We start from the raw sequence: 19,665 nt of genomic DNA, 5'->3' as shown, positions 1-19,665 counted from the left end.
CAACTTGGTAACTCATCGATTCAATTTTAATTTGATGAACTCATATAGAGAGTGAATCCAACATAGAATTAGGGCGATTTTTTTGGATAGTTTGTAGGTCCTAGGTAATTTGGACCATTTATGACACATCAAGAAAGCCCCAAGTTAAAAGTTAGATTATGAATTTGCGCTTCCCCTGAATTTTTTTGGAAAAGTTTATTAAATGAACTAGGGAAAAGGTCAAAAACACCCGTGGATTATTCTAAATAGGTTAATTTTACCCTCCGTTATATTTTTTGCACAAAAGTACACTACAGTAAACGATAAGGCCCATATTAATCTTTAAAATGACAAAAGTATCCACAAAATCATTTGTCATTAACATATATCCAACTGTCATAGAAAATAATCTTACTAATCTTCATCTCATATGTGGATGGACCAGCTAGCAATGAGTATGCCTTAATTCTTCAGTTTGTCAAGCTAGAGAAGTTCCTCTAGGTGGCTCTTAAATTTAGCCATTTTAAACTAACTTGAGAAGTATGATAGCAAGATAAGGATGCTAGTTATATATATATTCATTTTAAAGATACAAAAACTCATTGGATATTTCCAACTGAGAGTGAAGACGCAGTCCCAAAGAAACGCGTGAAGGAAAAGTTTAAAAGAGTGCTAAGATCTTGAAAGCTAGTTGATTCAAGCTACACACGAACTGAATTGACTTTATCTCTCATTTATGTTGGCTTCTTCTATGTTTCCAATTCCTTAGATTCTTTAGCTTTTCTACATTTCCAGAATAGGTATCTTGTACCAGCAATTTAGTCAAGTCAATGGTACTGGAAAATTGAGGATTGGTTTTAGATGTGTATTTATTATAACAACCAAAGTCCAAAAAAAGATTGTTGTGTTTATTTTACTTGCTAGCTCTAAAAGGCGCTTTTAATGAGGAAACTTTATCATGATGCTTCTGAATCATTAATATTAACACAATGTAAAAACTGCAGCAGTTCTGCTATGTAATAAGATATACCAGTTAAATTTCCAACTCACTATTTGAAACTCAAGTAGGATGGCAAATGGTCGAATAATGCCTTATTTATCTTGTAGGATACATTCACTTTAGTTTGTCTATAAAGGAAGCAAAAATAAGAAAAAAGTAAATCAGTGAAAACTAGCATGACAAGAATCGTGAAGCCCACATTATAGATAGTAACAACTGACAATTTCTATCATCATCTTCTTCCATTAGTTTTACATGAAAGAGGTCCATGCTGTGTCAACTATACTTTTGTAATAAAGACATGAATGATTGATAGAGAACACTAGCGATCAATTATTACTAGAACACTTTCATACACTAAATATTCCACAAACTAGGAAGTACCCAAGTTGGGCATCGATTGATCTCAGTAACCCACTGAAGGACATCACCAACGGACATATTATAAGGGTTCCTTTTACTTCTGAGAGTTCCTGCTTAGTACAGGGTGAAGATGACAATAAGTTGGATTCGCTAAGCAGTTTATTGTCATCTTCACATTGTACAAAGAAGGAACTCTCAGAAGTAAAGGGAACCCTTATAATATGTCTGTTGGTTGCTGTCCTTCAGTGGGTTACTAAATCAATCAATGTCCAACTTGGGTATATAAGGTAATTTAGACCATTTATGAGACATTCAAAAAAAGACTGAGATATGATCTCCAAAATGGGGGAAGTGTAAGTAGAGAATGCAATTGTTGGGTGAAAGTAAAGGAACAGAGAGTAGGTTTTTATACTTGTTCTAAAGGGATCATGCAATAGTTGGAAAAATCTAAAACAATGAAACATGGGAAACTAGAAAGTAACTTACTATATCGGCTTACAATTAGATTTCAGAAAATTAAGATTTGACCTAACCTCACTTAAAAACCTACCATAACATAAACTTGCCTTAGAAAATTAAATTCCTTACAGGGCTAAATTATTTCATTTCCTTATTTATCTAGTCAAAAATATATAAACTTTAGATTTGTTTCCTTATCAATCTCCATATGCATTCATTTGTTAACTAAACTCGTTTTTCCTTGCATGGCTAAATTATTTCATTTCTTTATTTGTCCCTTAAAAAATATAAACCTTAGATTTGTCTCCTTATCAATCTCCATATGCATTTATTTATGTATTAACCAAATTCATATCCGAACTACTTCCCAGTTTATACTATTCATCTTGACTAGTTGCGCGTGTACACCCGTATCAATTTGTAATAAATTTTGTTTATGAAATAAAAACTAAATGGAAAAAGATGTAAAGTTTATGAAAGATGAAAGTTGATCATATTTAGCTAACTCAATAAAGAAAAAAACCTATCCCACAAAAGTTTCCTAATTATTATTTCAATAGGTGTATGTGGCCAGTTTAGAAGCATCTTATAAGAATGTATTGACTTATATTTGCATTTGCATTGCACCATTGCTAGCATGGCGGACCCACTAAGGGGCAAGGGGGTTCATCGGATGAACCGCCCTTCGGCAAAAAATTACACTGTATGTACAAGGTGAATATATATTATTTTTTTTTTTAATGTTTATATGGTAGATGTTGAACCCCTTGGCTTCTTCGTGTGTTCCTTTATTTATATTTTTTAACCCCCTTAGTAATAGTCCTGGCTCCGCCACTACTAGCATGCACAATTCTAAGATGATGAAACAGCATCGTTAACATGAGGAACTCTGCGGTGTTATGACAACATGATTTATTTTTACTTTTTTGGGTAGCAAAAAATATCAATGCCCACAAAGACTTTTTGTCTTCATTTCATATTGAATTAACTATTACTTTTAGTACACATTATTGTGTAACTGCTAACTATATATTAGTAGAAGAAACTAAAACAAAATATTTAAGTGTTTTACCATCTATCCTAAATCAGAAAGAGAAGCTAAAACATATAGAAAGCAGTATCGAAAATGTACGCAATCAAAGCTGCTTAATAAGCGCCTAAAAACTGCATATGTTACATGGACCTGCAATGAGGATATTTTTACCTAATAATCATTATACAATGCTATCACCAGCTCAGCTGCTTTGCTCATTTTCCTCTCCCTCATCGTTACCCATATTGTCATGTCTAGTGCTTGAGATTCCAAACACAATTGCTTTATCAAATTGTTGAAGCACCTTCTTAATGTCGGCACCCAAAATAATGAACCAACATTATCCTGCAACCTATTGTTTTGTAAACTTAGTTTCAATTTTCGCTTTAGATTTTAAAATAATATTAAGAGTTGTAAAAAGTTTCAGTTAACAGGAAGTTTAATTATAAGCAATTCTTGATTGAATTTGGAAAAAACTATTTGAAAGTTGAATATTCTACTCTTTTTTTTTTTTTTTCCATTTTGCTTGAATCACTAACCATACTAAAGCCTGATTAATTTATTGTATTTTAGATTGTAAAATGCCTTTTTTTTTTTTTTTCAAAGATGTAAAATGTTCAGTATGCTTTTACATACATTCTAGTTATTCTGCTATAACTGGATTGAGTCATTAGCCAGCTACCTCCTTTGATCTCCTCCAATTAGCACTATATTGCTTATACGGAAAAGGTCCAGATGTGCCCTTATACTATATGAAATGGCACGGATATGCCCATTGTTAAAAGATGGTCTCACTTATTCTCTTAACGTTATTTTTGGGTTACTCATGCCTTGATTTAATGAAAACCCGACAAAAATATTGGAGGGCGAATTTGTATAGTTTCGCATAGTATAGGGGCATATTTGATCCACTGAAATTTCTAAATATTATAGGAAAAAATAAAAATATGGCACAAAATATCATTACATTCCAAAACATAAAAAACATTTGCAATTACAATTCATGCATCCACCATTACATTACATCTAGATTATACAACTAAAAGATCAAATGCAATTACAACCATCTTTTAAAGATTGTTTTCACAAACAAGAGCACCATTTTCCCTTTTCAAAAGATTTACTTTACTAATGATAATATCATTTTTATTTTTCAATTTTTTGATGATCTGGATATTTTTCGTCTTCCCAGTCCCAATATCTACACGATCAGGGGCGGATACACCCTTTAGGGTGGGGGTGGCATGGCACCCCCTAGATTGATAATTTTTTAATATGCCTATGTTGCAATTTGCTTAAACTAGGTTAAATATTTGATCTACCCCAAATTAGACAAATTATCCTTAGACATAAGTTTGAATTCTTGAACATTTATCCCATTTTTCTTGGTGCTTTTTAGTTCCTTTGTCAAAAGGAATTCCCCTTTTAGTTCTCCCAATTTTCTATTTATCTTTTTATTATTTATATTGTCTTTTCTCTATTCTATTATTTTATCTATGATGTCTACAGCGAGAACACACAAATAGAAACTTCAAAATCCCTTAAATTAAGTATTTTTCTTAATCTCAAATCTGTGAGTATTTAAATCAAAAAACTTGGGTTTCAATGAGAATTTTGGATTGAGATCAAAATTCAATTTATTGTTATTTTTTATAATTTCTTTTGTTTATTACTCCCCTCCGTCCATGTTTACTTGCCTATATTTGACTTGGGAGCTCTTAATAAGCAATAAATAAAATGAGAAATGAATTGAAGTAGCTTAACAATAAGGGTAAAATAGGTATAAAATGGTAAATTATGTCTTGGTTTTTAAACTATACAACTTACAAGTAAAAGTGGACATATATTTTTAGTATAGTGGATAAATAAAAATGAGCAGGAGAGGAGTGTATTATAAAAAATTATGCTATTCTATAATTGTTAAATTCAATTTAAATCACCTTACTACTTAAATTGTGATGGAAATTTCGTAAGCATTGCTTGAAAAAATATAACATTTATGATTTATTTTTGAGAACTATATAGTTTATCTAATTCACATTTACTTATAGGGTGTAATTATGATTTTTTTTCTATTATTTTTCTTATTTTGATTGGTGTACTTATTGAAGTTGTTATTTTACTTGTGCAAGCTCATTTTTTAATATTAAAAGATGCAAATTTTTGGAAATGTTAATTTTACCTTGTTGTTATTGGGTGTGATTCCTTCAAGATGTTAATTATGTTCGTTACATTTTTGAGATGTAATTTTCATATTTGCAAATATGCTTTATTAAGTTTGGCCGAATAAACTAAAAAGATGGACCGCACACAAACAAAAACATAAAAAAATCCTCATTACGTATCCGTACACGATAATGCAAAAAAAAAAAACATAAACATAAAAAAATTTCATTACGCCATTAAAAAAAAAAAAAAAAAAAAAAAAATCACAAGTCGTTACAGATCTACTAAATTTATGTTATGCGTGGAATTCGCGAAAGGGCCAGACCATATTAAATTTTACGTAAGACCGTATAAATGCTTAAAATGTAATATTCTCTCTATTATTTTCACGTCCCAAAATACCGCTAGACATGATTGGCACCCAGCAATATATCATACCCTTAATCATTTACGAAAGCACTAAAAGAAAATAAGTGCGGGTCCAACAACGTTACTAATAATAAAAATGCGAAATAGTCGCCAACCAAATCCATAATTGATTTATGAAAACCAACCATCGCTAAGATAAAAAAAAACCTTTAGCCCACATCCCACGCTAAGACCATGGAGCATCTAACAGAGTTACATGAGTTTGAATGTCGGGCATGTAAACCCAAAATAAAAGAAGTAACTAGAAATAAACTAGATAAAGCTGAAACGGTTGCCTCCACGAACAATGCGGTGGCTCACCTCAGCAACAGAATCCACTCACGAAATCTTCAACCACCAGCCTCGTTCTCAACGACAGTATCTGCATGGACATACAGGTAAGGAGTGAGTTATACATAAATATAACCCAGTAAGATCCTCGACCCACCACTCTAAATACCCCTGGAACAAGTGTTACAAAATACAAACACACAACAAGCACTTTATATTATGCACAAGAATTATATTGTAATATAATATCCGACAAGGTCCAAATAATCGTTTATCAAGAATAGTATATATCTCAACACAATTTACACTAAGGACCTGTCATAACAGCAGTTAAAGAATTTATCAACACCACGAATCCACAACAACATACACAATGTGTCAAATATATCAAGAAGCATACACAATGCCTCAATAAAATCAAGAGGCATACACAATGCTAAGGTGAGCAAACACAATGCCCAGTAAAATTAAGAAGCATACACAATGTCAAAGGGAAGCATACACAATGCCCCAATCTTATGGCTCACAGCCGTATCACATTACGAAACAATTTATAAAGAGAGTTTTAGAGTATTTGAAAATAAAATATATGCGGCTGGCCTGAAGGACCACCGATTCTGCCAAGCACACGCACGTCTTAACACATGGACCAGGCAGACAAAATATATTTTTAAAACGGGTTTTGAAAAGCAAGTACCCAAAGCTTAAAGTCTCATTTACCTTGCTAACGACAAATTCTCCAACCTTGCAAATGCCTAGAACACCAACCACGGCCTCCAATGGCCTCAATCTATGCAAAAATATTGATTAACAATGTCAATTATGTTAATCGGGTCAAATCTCAATATTCCTAGATTAGAACTAAGTCTCAATATCTCTATCTCCTCTCACTGTTTATGATATTTATTCACTGTATCAATATCCCAACACACAACAGCTATAAGTTATGAAAAATAATGAATGGAAAATTGGCACAGTAGGTATACGATTTGTAAGTCCAGCAACTTCACATAAGTTCCCTCCTTTTGAATTACACTTTTGTTCCTAACCACACCACTTACCCATCATCACCTAATCATTACATTTACACATCATCATATTAAATTAGGCATTCCAATTGAAATAGTAGCAACTGAAACGTGCATCAGTACAAAGAATGGCTTGCGCAGTAGCTTTTTTAAAAATAAAAAATAAAAAAAAATCAATACTCTTTCTCTAATTCCACTAACTCTCAATCATTGCCAAATCATTATAAGATATAATAGTTCTCCAATTCAATATACTAATCCCGTAAAATATGTATAGGAAGATACCTGCTTGCTAAGCTTATGATATTTTGAGTTAATTGATAGCAAATTTTGTTCAGCTACTGGGAAATAAAGCTTACACCTTAAACTTCTCAAACCTTCAAGCCATGTGAAAATTGAATAACCAATCTGTGCTCGTTCTCTTATAAGTCTACTTCTTTTCCCCTTTCTTTTTCTTTTTTAAAAAAAAAAAAACTACAGCCAACAACTACCCTAATTTTCTACTCCGTAAATTCTAAAAACTGACCAGCAACCAGAATAGACAATGAGCTTGGCGCACTCCTTTTAATTTCATTTTTTTTAAAAAAAAAAAAAAAAATCTTTAGGCTAAATTACCAAATAACCCTTATTTAAAATTGGGTTATTACAATTATTGTTATCAAAGTTTCAGCACTGTAGGAGACATTTTTTCAGGTGTCATAAGTCTAATGTAAGTTATCTCTTTTCCTTGTGATTTTTTTTTTTTTTTGTGGCAAATCTGTAATGAATTTTTTTTATGTTTATGTTTTGTGCGGCAGTTGTTGCATGCATTATCGTGTAGATAGACTGGGAAGACGAAAAATATCCAGGTCATCAACAAATTGAAAAATAAAAATGATATCATCATTAGTAAAACAAATCTTTTGAAAAGGGAAAATGGTGCTCTTGTTTGTGAAAACAATCTTTAAAAGATGGTTTTAGTGGCATTTAATCTTTTAGTTGTATAATTTAGATGTAATGTAATGGTGGATGCATGAATTGTAATTACAAATATTTTTTACGTTTTGGAATGCAATGATATTTTGTGCCATAGTTTTGTTTTTTGCCATAATATTTAGGAATTTCAGTGGATCAAATATGCCCATATCTTATCAAGAATGCACAAAAATGCTTCTCCAATATTTTTGTCGGGTTTCCATTAAATCAAGGGAATGAGTAACCCAAAAAATAACTGTAAGGACATATGTGAGATCACCTTTTAATGACCGGTATATCCGTGCAATTTCGTATAGTAGAAGGGCAGATCTGGACCTTTTCCTTATATAGATTTTCACTCATAGCATATTATAAATTTATATTAGGAGGTAGCTGTACTTCAAGTGAAATATAAATTTTCACGTGTATAAGCAAGTAGAAAATTTATATTTCACTGAAGTACTCCTAAAAAATTATTTTCAAAATTTTATCAATATTTTGAATACTGAAATTTGAATACTTCATTGATGGTCAAACCAGCATTTGGGAACACTACAACTACTAGGGAGATTGTATTTCGTTTTTATGGTCTAACGGGCGGTAAGTAATGATAGACATAAAGAGACTAGTTTAACATTAAAATATAAGTGGATACATATTTTGTACCAGCAAAATTTTCATTTTTAGTCAAGTCAACGGTACTGGTAAATTTTTTTATTTTTTTATTTTTTTTTCTTTTTTTTAGATGCTTGTGCTTTTAGATGCTTTTTTTTTTTTTTTTTTATATAATAACCAAATTTCAAAAGAAGATTGTTGTATTTACTCTGCTTGCTAACTCTAAAGGCAATTTTACGATGAAACTTTATCATGATGCTTCTGAATCATTTAAATTAACACAATGTAAAGTTTCTAGCAATTCTGTTATGCAATAAGATATACCAGTTAAATATCTAGCTCACTAGTTGAAACTCGAGGAGGGTGCCAAATGAACGGCTAATACCTTATTCTTCTTGTAGGATACACTTTAGATTGTTATAAAGGAAGCAAAATTCAAAAATAAGGAAAATGTAAATCAATTAAAATTAACATGAAAAGAACTGTGAAGCCTACTTTAGATAATAACAACTGACAACTTTTGTCATCATCTTCTTTCATTAGTTCTTCGAGAGAGATTTGCTCACATCTTTGGAAATGCACCACATGAACAATTTTTTATATTATTTTTATGTGAAGTTCATACTCCCTCCATTTCAATATGTTTGTCTGGTTTTCACTTGACACGGAGTTTAGAAAGTAAAGAAACTTTTGGATCTTTTGCCTTTAAACTAAAGATATGTAAAATGTATCAAAATGTCCTTTAATCATGTGATTTTAAACATGTCATGTGGAAAGTTGAAACTAAAGAGTTGCTAAAAAAGGAAAGAGACACTCTTTTTTAAATGGACTAAAAAGAAAAGTAAGACAAACAAATTGAAACGAAGGGAGTAATATTTCCAACTTCAACCAAAGAATATATTGATCGCGAAGACAAATGAATATAGCTCTACACAGAAATATAAGCAAATTACTAAGCTAAAGAAGAGGATAAAAATATACATTTGGATTCAATATGAAGACACAATAGCTATTTTTTTTTTTTACTGTGAATTTCTTTACCAAGAGTAAATATGTACAACAAATTTGAGTTGGTGTCCCAAACATGTCTTATAAGTACCTACAAGCATCAGACTTCTGCTCAAAGTGCTAAGAAACATAAACTTCAACACCCTAACTACAGTCACTACTCCTACAACAAAGAACTAATGAGGTAATACAACAAACTAACTACTAATAAAACTGCTATGAATAGAAATTCATCGACTCAGTTCTTCTCCTCAGCTTTCCCTCCATGTGAATACACTATATCTTTTAGGGGGTAAGTTTAATTTAACATACAAAAATTAGAGAAGGAAAATCATAAACAGATAAATGACATAAATGTTGACGCAAAGATTTATAAGTATTTAAATTAGGGAAAAGATCAAAATACACTTGAACTATTCCAAATAGGTTAATTTTACCCTTCGTTATATTTTTGGCCCAAAAATACCCTTGTCATTAGTCAACTAGCTCAAAAATGCCTTCGAACTAGTCAGGTAGCTAAAAAGTATCCTTCCTACTAATGGTTACTTGTATTTCCCTTCTTGCATGTGGCTATCTGAAGTGCAATTGCATCTATTTTGTGAACGAAAACCTAGATTTGTTGTTGGCATCCGGATGGAGAAGTATGGGGAATCACATGATATGTATAACTTGAAAGAAGATTACATTAATGTTATGAATTTAGAAAATGATACTTCCTGGAGATATATCTGCCCAACTTGGGTAATTTCTAGTTTGTGGTAGGAACTTAACCCACTATTTTAATGTATCTTTTCATGTGCTTTCAACCAGTTCCTAACACCAACTAGGAAGTACCAAAGTTGGGCACTAATTGATCTCAGTAACTCGCTGAAGGACAAAAATCAGAGGACATATGATAAAAGTGGCTTTTACTGCTGAGAGTTCCTGCTTAGTAAAGAGTGAAGATAACAATAAACTGGATCTGCTAATTCCTTTCCTTAATTCACGTTTAGCAAGCACAAGTGCTATCTCTTGGATTGTATTCCCCATTCCCATCTCACCAGCAAGAATACCCCCTTTAGCTGTTCATATTGGGAATTAGATGGGAATGGGCAATACTATCCTAGCGATAGCACTTGTTCTTGCTAAACGGGAATTAAGAAAAGGAATTAGCAAATCCAATTTATTGTCATCTTCGCCAAGATCAGTTGTCATTAAAATCTCGCACTTTAAGAAAGGAACTCTTATCATATGTCCTTTGATTGCTATCCTTTAGTGACTTACTGAGATCAACCGATGCCCAACTTGGGTACTTCCAATTTTGTGGTAGGAACTTCCTGAAAGTGCATGAAAAGATACATTAAAATAATGGGTTAAGTTCCTACCACAAACTAGGAAGTACCCAAGATGGAAAAATATATCTAGAGGAAGTATCATTTCCTATATTCAAAATATCAATGTGATCTTCGTTCAAGTTATACATACCATGTGATTCTCCATACTTCTTCTTCGTCTGGATGCCAAGAACGAATTCAGGTTGTCATTCACAAAGTAAAGCAATTGCACTTTAGATAGCTACAGGTAGGAAGGGAAGTACAAATATAGACTCATTGATTCAATATAGAGAGAGGATTCAACATTGAATTGGGGCAATTTTTTGGGACAATTTGTAGGTCTAAGATAATTTGGACCATTTATGAGACACTTGAAAAAAGACTGAGATATGGTCTCCAAAATGGAGGAAATATAAGTAGAAAATGCAATTGTTGGGTGAAGTAAAGGAATAGATAGTGGGTTTTTATAGTTGTTCTGAAGGGCTCCCGCAAGAGTTGGAAAAATCTGTAACTATGAAATATGGAAAGCTAAAAAATAACTTACTATATCGACTTAAAATTAGATTTCAGAAATTTAAGATTAGACCTAACCTCACTTAAAAACCTACCAAAACATAAACTTACCTTTGAAAATTATATTCCTTATAGGGCTAAATTACTTCATCTCCTTATTTGTCCGGTCAAAAATATATAAACCTTAAATTTGTTTCCTTATCAATCTCCTTCTGCATTCATTTGTTAACTAAACTCGTTTTCCTTACATGGCTAAATTATTTTATTTCTTTATTTGTCCAGTCAAAAATATAAACCTTAGATTTGTTTACTTATCAATCCCTATATGCATTCATTTGCTAACCAAACTCATTCTCTAGCTACTTCCCAGTCTATACTATTCATCTTAAAAATAAAAAAAAGGCAGCCTTCAAATCCGATAAACTTCTACAGACTGTAAAAACATTGCACGACCTTTATGCGCGGGGTGCAACGGAAAGGGGTCGGACTTTGATTGAATTGATTATACAATGATAAGGTACTGTGCAATTCTTTTATAATACTATAAATATATGTACGATTTACCATATAATTAATGTGTGTCTCTTTTTTCTTTCTCTTTTTTCATTGTGTAGGGATGATTTGTTGTACTTGGATAATTTAAATATGTTTAGCGGTTTCTTAAGTTATTGTTCATGAATATTTAGTAGTGTGGTTGAATTGGTGTTTTTTTTCCTTTCTTTTTTCTTTTCAAAAATTGCTATTGCAAATTGACTTGGTATTTTCTGCACTACCCCTATCATGTTTTCGCTGTATTTCTTATGCCTTTTTCTGTCTAATGAACTTGATGTTAACAAAGAAGTCATAGTGGATTAACAAAGAACTTTGCTTTGATTGACATAAAAAAAATTATGTAATTTCAGAACTATATAATTTTTGTTGTGTATTTCATTTCGGGGTTCCCCTCTATTATATTGCATACCAGCCCTTAAGTAGTATTGTTGTGGTATGTAGGTTGTGAGAACAATGTTATTCATGTTTTTCTATACTTTCCCGTATAGATAAAATGCTTATCTGGATCACTAAACTAGCTACTGCTATTTACAATTAGCGAGGTTTTGCTCTTTATTATATTCTAACCTATATTTTTGTTGTGATTCGATGTCATACAATATAATATTTTGTTAGCTACAGATTTATGGAACTTATTAGTTATTGTCTCCCATTAGAATCCTCTTTATGTAAGGATGTAAAATTTGACAACTTCGTACTATTTTTCCCTTTAGCTTCTATAAAATCTGTAAATGATTTTTCTATATGAAATTTTTGTGTCATATATCCATAGTTTCTTTAAAGGTATTTCAAGGATCAAATGAAATATAATAAGATCACATATTACTATAGTTTAGACCTCTATTATAACTTATAAATATTAGGATTATAGAGTTATACTGAATAGAGGCGAGAAAGGTAGGTGTACGAGTGTTGTATTGTTTGTAGAATAGAAAGAAAAAAAAAAAAAAAAAACAGAAGGGTGCGGGCTTGACATGATATTAAGATTTTCTTTCATTTTCAATATGCTTTCTGTTTTGTGTATGCAAAATGCAAATTGAAAACAAATAGACTTTTATAATTTTATAGACCTGTATACAATTCATGGGAAGATATACATAATGTTTTTTCTCTTCCATGCTTTTAGTTTTGTGTGAATATTTTGGCTAAAATATTTAGTATGATAAAATATAGGTTTCAAGAATTATACATTGTTGAAACAGATGAAAAGTCAAACTTAAATGACATATGAAGAGTTTGGAAGAGAGGTGATAGCTTTTAATATCTTAATGCTTATGAAGCATCTAATTCTATAAACAGAGTTTGTGCGCTTTCTGCCAAATTAGTTATTATTTAATCTCGTGATATCAAAGATGACATGTCAGGCAACCAATTAGAGAAATTATTAGTAAAAGAGAGAACAAATTAGAGTAAAAGATGTCCAGCGAAGATAATGGGAAATTTTAGTCAAATGCTGATTCTTTGTTTCCTTCAAGAGCTGTCAAAGTTGTATACGCACCTTAGGAGTTGGGACTAATGCAGAACAGTTTAATGTCTTTTTGTTTTGTTTGCAGCTTTTTTTTCATATCACCTTGCGGAGTATGTTTGTTGTGTTATGAGGGTGTCTCCTTTCAGACACTACTGCGACATGATATTTGAAGTAATGAGAAATGGTATAGCTTCCTATATGTTAGTTTAGAATTGACTGTTGAGATTTGAGGGTGTATTTTCTTTGCCCAAAACTTAAGTATAGAGTTTGATGTTGTATAGCATACTTGAATATGTTGTAAATCTCTTTGCTTGAGATGAGCTTAAGATGATTACACTTCTTAACCAAAAATAACTATGACTTTCCTCTGGGTATCTGTGACAGCTTATATGCAGCTTAAATGCTTGCAGTATCAATGACTAATTAAAGGCTATTATTCTTGAAAAGAGGAACTCTTTGAATGGACTTAATAATTCTATTATGCTTTTGTTTAGATGCTGACAAGCTTGGGTGGCTCAATATTTTAAAATCCGTTAAGAGGCAAAAAGAGGAAAGAGGAACAAATGTTTTACCTATAAATCACTTGCTTGGTTCCTTATGAGTGTAAAATTTCTTGATTACTTATTAAAAGATCACCTTCACTCCTTCCGTCATCTATTTTGAATTTTGTATTTTTTTTAGATATTCTGTAGATTATAAATTCATCTATATCCGCAAATCATGTTAATTTACAATAGTTAGATGATATAATAAGGTGATAATGCACAATAAATGACCATATTTAAGTGTGCTAAAAGTATATATGCAAACACGTCATTCATTATCGATTTGGTGTAAACATCAAGTGCAAATAACTTTTTACCCAAATTATTGGAGTTGCATTACAGTTTAAACGAATTAATTAGTTTGCCCAAACAAATAACATGTATTGTCTAAAAAAGAATAATTGAGTTTTATTGTTGCCAAATCGGAAGGGAACCTTAGAGCAATGGTAAATCTTGAATGGTAGTAACTCAACTAAAACTTTTGCACAAGGTGATGTGAAGTCCTTTTTTAACAGTTCAAATTCCATCTGTGAAGGTCCAATCCTTTATATGACTTTTACTCCTTTCAATTTCATAAACGCGACCCTTTAGTGATTTTTTTTTTTTTTGGGATTGTTGTGCTTAGATGGATCTGTTATGGTCATATCCCTGATCTGCATTAATGTTCTCAGCTTGTGTTCATGCATACTAAGGTCATAGCTCAAAATCATTATTTGAATTATAGGTAAAACAATAAATTAACAAATTCATTAAGTATTATAGTAAATAATTGCATACAAGAGAATAATAGGGATTGTATGGGAGTATTTGTGGTTTTGATTAAATTGTAAAATAAATAAAGTAAATAATTAAATAATGCTAAAAGGTATTGTTAACAAATTTAGACAATGAACTAAGCTTATATATTGATTTGTTTTTCATAAGTTTTATTATTATAACCTGTCGAGGTACTGAATATACTAACATTCTCTCATATAAACTTTACAATTTACAAGAAGTTGAATCTTGAAATTGTTCAATAAACCTGTATATTCACGATTAAATTTATTCCTGACCGCGCATCGCGCGGGTACGTATACTAATTTTGGTTAACATGCAAGAAGTGACAACCCTCTCCCCCCCCCCCCCCCAAACCAAACCCACAAAACACAAAAACAAAAAACAAAAAAAAAAAGTTTCATTTCCATCATTATATATAGCTAGAAAAGTATCCACCTTGAAGAAAAAAAAAAATTGTCATAAATTGTCATAAATCTGTTGTTCATCATTACATTAAGAAAAACATACTAGAATATGCAGTTCGAAAGGAAAGCTCTTCATATTTAAACATTCAGTCATCAGTCATGTCATTACAAGCTCAAAGGAAACATCAATAGAAACTTTTCATATTTAAACATTCAGTCATCTTACATTGAAGATATCATGGAACCAAGGATGTTCGATTTACTCTTTCTCCCAAATAAAAGTTGGATAAAGCCACCTAAAGAGTATGTACAACAGAATAATATTTCTTATATATATCAAGCATCATCGCCTCAAATTCCAAATGAGCTGGAATCAGCTAGTTAACATACAACACCAAATTAGTCTCATGCTTGTTGATCTACACATTAAGCCCTTCATTACAACAACAAAAATTACTCCCACATTCTTGGCAGTCAAACACAAGCAATACTACGATTAGTAACAAGGAAATTGTATGCCCTGCCAGACTCTGGACTCAGCCTTAGATCCATTTTCCAGAAGAAAATCCGGTTTTCTTTGGAGGAACTTTCAAGCCGAGTTCTTTACATTGCTCTTCATCAGGTTGTGAGCTCAGAAATCCAGTCCCTACGAAGTGTACTAATGCTGATGCATCCTCGAGTTTTTTGGTTAAGTTCAGTGATGCAGAGAGAAAAGGCTCTGAAATAGTAGTCTTCGATTGCTTCTTTGTTGATAGAGTATCCAGCTCTGCTGCTTTCAGAAAGCGCTGGGTTGCTGCTTCCCAAGAAAGCTCATACCTTTGTGCATCAGTCAAGGGGGCAGGCTCATCAGCCAATGCCTTGTGTATAGCTTTAACAAATCCATCACCATCATCATATGTTCGACAATTTGGGAACTGCATGAAGAATTCATTTGACGGATGGTTCGCGCATACAACTATCTTGCCCATAGCTAATGCTTCAGCCGAGGTTGTACAAACTACATCCGTGGTACTTGGATTAAGGAGCACCTTATAGCTAATCAGAAAAAAAAAGAATCAGAAAATGACAAGAGAAAGCAAATGAAGCTCCCTACTACGACAAGTATTCAGACGTTATTGCTAACATTCGATCGACAAAATTAAATTATGCTTTGACATAACACAATAGCTTAGAAGAACAAGGAAATACTACCTTGGGAAATATGATAGCTAGTTGTGGATGCTAGTTAGATATATATAGACTCATTTTCATAACACAAAAACTCATTGGATATTTCCAACTGAGAGTCAAGATGCAGTGCCAAAGAAACGTGAGAAGGAAGAATTTCAAGGAGTACTAAGGTCTTCAAAGCTGTTGATTTCAAGCTGCCTACAAACTGAATTGGCTTTGTTTCTCTCTTATGTGTTTCCAATTTCTTAGATTCATTATATTTTCTGAATTTCTAGATTAGGTATCTTGTGCCAGCTAAATTTTCATTTTTAGTCAAGTCAATGGCTTGTAATTGAGGAGGGCAAATGCTGTATTTATTATATTAACCAAATTCCAGAAAAAGATTGCTGTAGTTATTCAGCTCTCTATCTCTGAAAGACACTTTTAATGAGGAAACTTGATCATGATTCTTCTGGATCATTTATATAAGAAAAATGTGAAGGTTGCAGCAGTTCTGCTATCTAATAAAATATACCAGTTATATATCCAACTAACTACACTTGAAACTCAAGGAGGATGCCAAGTGGACAGCTACCCTATTCTTCAACTTGTGGGATATATTTTACTTTGTCTATAAAGGAAGTAAAGATACAGCTTCAATAAGAAGTAAAGATAAAGAAAAAGTAAATCAGTCAGAACTAGCATGACAAGAACCGTGAAGCCTATATTTTAGATAGTAACAACTGACAACTTCTATCATCATCTTCTTCCATTAGTTTTACATGAAAGAGGTCCATGCTGTTCCAACTATACTTTTGTGACAAAGACCGGACGATTTATAAAGAACATTAGTATACAACTACTACTAGAGTACTTTCATACAGTTAATATTCCATACCTATCCATCTTCGACGAATATCGTGATATTAAAATTTTTACCTAATTGTTTTATCCTTCTTTTAAGATTCTCTTTGGCCGAACACTAACAGAAAAAAGAAATCCGGAAATCAACAAAATGTTGAGCCCGCATTACGATTGTCTCAGCCCACACATCGTCTCTTATGGAGTATGTAAGGCTTCCCTTTTGCAGCCAGCAAATTGGATCAGGCATGATAACTAGGTTGTAGGACAGCAAATGCATATGCATACCCACCCAACCAACTCCCTGTGATAATATTTCCCATACAGAACAAATGATATATATATATATATATATAACAAGAGTGGACAAACAGTTTAAACAGAACTAAGCGGATAGCTCTGTGCAGGTACTTACTCGTGAAATAAAGGATCCGCATGATCACGTCCAGGATGAACCCTAACTGCCAATTCCAACTTCTTAGCTGCCACCTCAATTTCAGCAGAATCCTCACCACTACCATATAAATCGATCTCAAATTCAGAAAGTTCCTTTTGATGATCACGTAAAAGATCAAGTAGCTCCTTGTACCCCTTGTTCCACAGTTTCTTACCAATGTAGTAGACACCTTTCTTGAAAGCTTGGTTATCATTTTGCTGCTTCTCTCTTGTTTTCAGCCCAATTTCAAGGAACTTTGGATTAACTCCATGCACATTGCAGACCACAGATCTCGGTAGTTCCTGAGTTGCAGCAGATAGCCGAATGACCTGCCATTCAAAGAAAGCAGCTTCTATAGATCAAGGAATTACACATGAAGTACCAATAGATCATGTTTTTTTTTTTGGAATCAATAAAAGTTTAGTTTTATTAATTACCAACAAAAAGAGTACACTGGGCAGTATGTACAGGAAACCTATCACATATTGTATAGAGCTCAAAAGTCAACCATGGGTGCATCATTAATTGAAGCCATGTTACACCAAAAAAAGGAGGAGCAAACAAAACATCGTCGTTAATAATTATAGTACAACCAATCGGTCCGACCAAGTGATTATGATTTCCTATATGGGTCTGAGTGTGTCTAGCATGCAAAACAAACCGTACAGTTTTCCAACTTTTTAGCATGATAACTTTGGAATGGAAAATAATATGCAAGCATGTTCCAGCAACAGCTATTCAAACTTAAGAAGATTAACCAAAACAAAGAAGAAATATCACAACCATAACGAGGCAAATGTTAAAGTGTTACATCCAACCTAGGTTAGTCGTTAGCAATTCATACCAAACAAATAGATCCTCAAAACAAACAAATAATTTACTGAAGAATAGTAGTATCATACCTTGTGGCAATATATATCAACTACCCAGCCATTAATGTACTTTATCAGAAGTGCTACCAATAAGTTCCTTTCTCTCCTGACAATCTCCCAATAATTTGTGTGAACAATTCCTACAACCAGGCGAAATTTTTCTTTCCATCTCTTCCCGTGATGATACCATGTAAGATGCTCAGGCTCCTCAAGGACTGCAATATCTGCTTCGTCATCTGGTATAATTACTGTAATATCGCCCAAAGCAAGAATGCTCCTTTTATCTATAGAGAACTGCAATATGGTATGCAACACCTTATTTCTAATACAGCACTCCAGAATCATACCACAGCAGAAAATACAAGTATCGATAAACTAAAATAAACTGCGTCGGATATTTTGCAACACGAGAGGAATGCCCCTCCAAGAGTTTATATAAAATCTTATCATTGATGAAATGGCAATAATTCTAGAAGTAGATCAAAAGGAAGAGCTGGAAGCTCCTTACGACTAGGTTATCGCTCCCTTGTCCTGAAAGTTATTGTTATTGCAATTTAGATATGATTATTAACAAAGTTCAAGTTTACCATTCCAGACTTCATATTTCAAATTTTGAGTTACCTTTCCAGGATAAAAAAGTATATTAAAATTCGACGCAAATCCAGTCCTCTCTTCCACCCATTGGCGGACATACTTTTCCTGCTCCAAGTGTGAATCGAATGTGATATTATTGGGAAACAAGTGTTCCTGATCTATCAAAGGCAGCCAGGGAACAACCAAAGTGACCTTCATCCTACCATCTTTTGCAAGATATGCCGCACGAAACAGAGGATTGACAGCTGTTCCAGTCAACCATGGGATGCTTGCAGTAGTAAATATGGAAATGTTCTGTTTCTTCTCCATTTATGGATGTCAACACAAATTATTTGCAGCTGCTTTCGCATACGAATCAGAGACCGTAAAGGCCACCTGCGCACACTAAATTAGAAGCTCTATATGAATTCCATGAAATGCATATACACACATAAAAGTCTTTTCAAATTGTGTTGTTCGGACTCTCCAAAAATGTTGCCACACCCATGTCGGTTCCTGCAAAAATGCACTACTTTTGGAGGATCCGACACGCACGCGAAGGCATTTTTTAAGAGTCCGAGCAACATAGTTTTCAAAAAGTAGTCTTTTGGTCAATAAAAATAACTAAGCCCTAGATCACTATCAGAAACCACAAAAACTGTGAATAAATGGAAAATTGTGTTGCAAGAAGCACAAAGACTGAGCATTAAATTCTATTCATTCTACCTTACTGGTAAGCATAAAATCTACTAGATTAAGAAATTCAACTACAAGGCTTTGGGAATGGTCTCATCTTGTTCCAGGCACATGTATAAACTCCAGCAATTAGCATCTCAAATCCTAGCAGGACATTTCATACTTGATATTTTGGAAACAAAAATTCATAAAAAAAAAG

At 32.7% G+C, this 19,665-nt stretch overlaps 1 protein-coding gene across 1 annotated transcript; it reads right to left on the bottom strand.

The window, feature by feature from the left end:
- Positions 1-15,061: 15,061 nt before the first annotated feature.
- Positions 15,062-19,595, bottom strand: LOC132063945 (digalactosyldiacylglycerol synthase 2, chloroplastic). Its single transcript, XM_059456731.1, has 4 exons — positions 18,819-19,595; positions 18,228-18,491; positions 17,305-17,654; positions 15,062-15,914 (listed from the first exon to the last, which is right to left on the bottom strand). Exons 1-4 carry the CDS (start codon positions 19,098-19,100, stop codon positions 15,422-15,424), a joined length of 1,389 nt encoding a protein of 462 aa, XP_059312714.1. The 5' UTR covers positions 19,101-19,595; the 3' UTR covers positions 15,062-15,421.
- Between the last annotated feature and the right edge of the window lie 70 nt (positions 19,596-19,665).

The sequence above is a fragment of the Lycium ferocissimum genome, chromosome 7 (assembly GCF_029784015.1).
Source record: "Lycium ferocissimum isolate CSIRO_LF1 chromosome 7, AGI_CSIRO_Lferr_CH_V1, whole genome shotgun sequence".
In the NCBI taxonomy this organism is placed as follows: domain Eukaryota; kingdom Viridiplantae; phylum Streptophyta; class Magnoliopsida; order Solanales; family Solanaceae; genus Lycium; species Lycium ferocissimum.
Note: the sequence above shows the minus strand (reverse complement) of the source record. Positions and strands in the feature narration are given on the sequence as shown.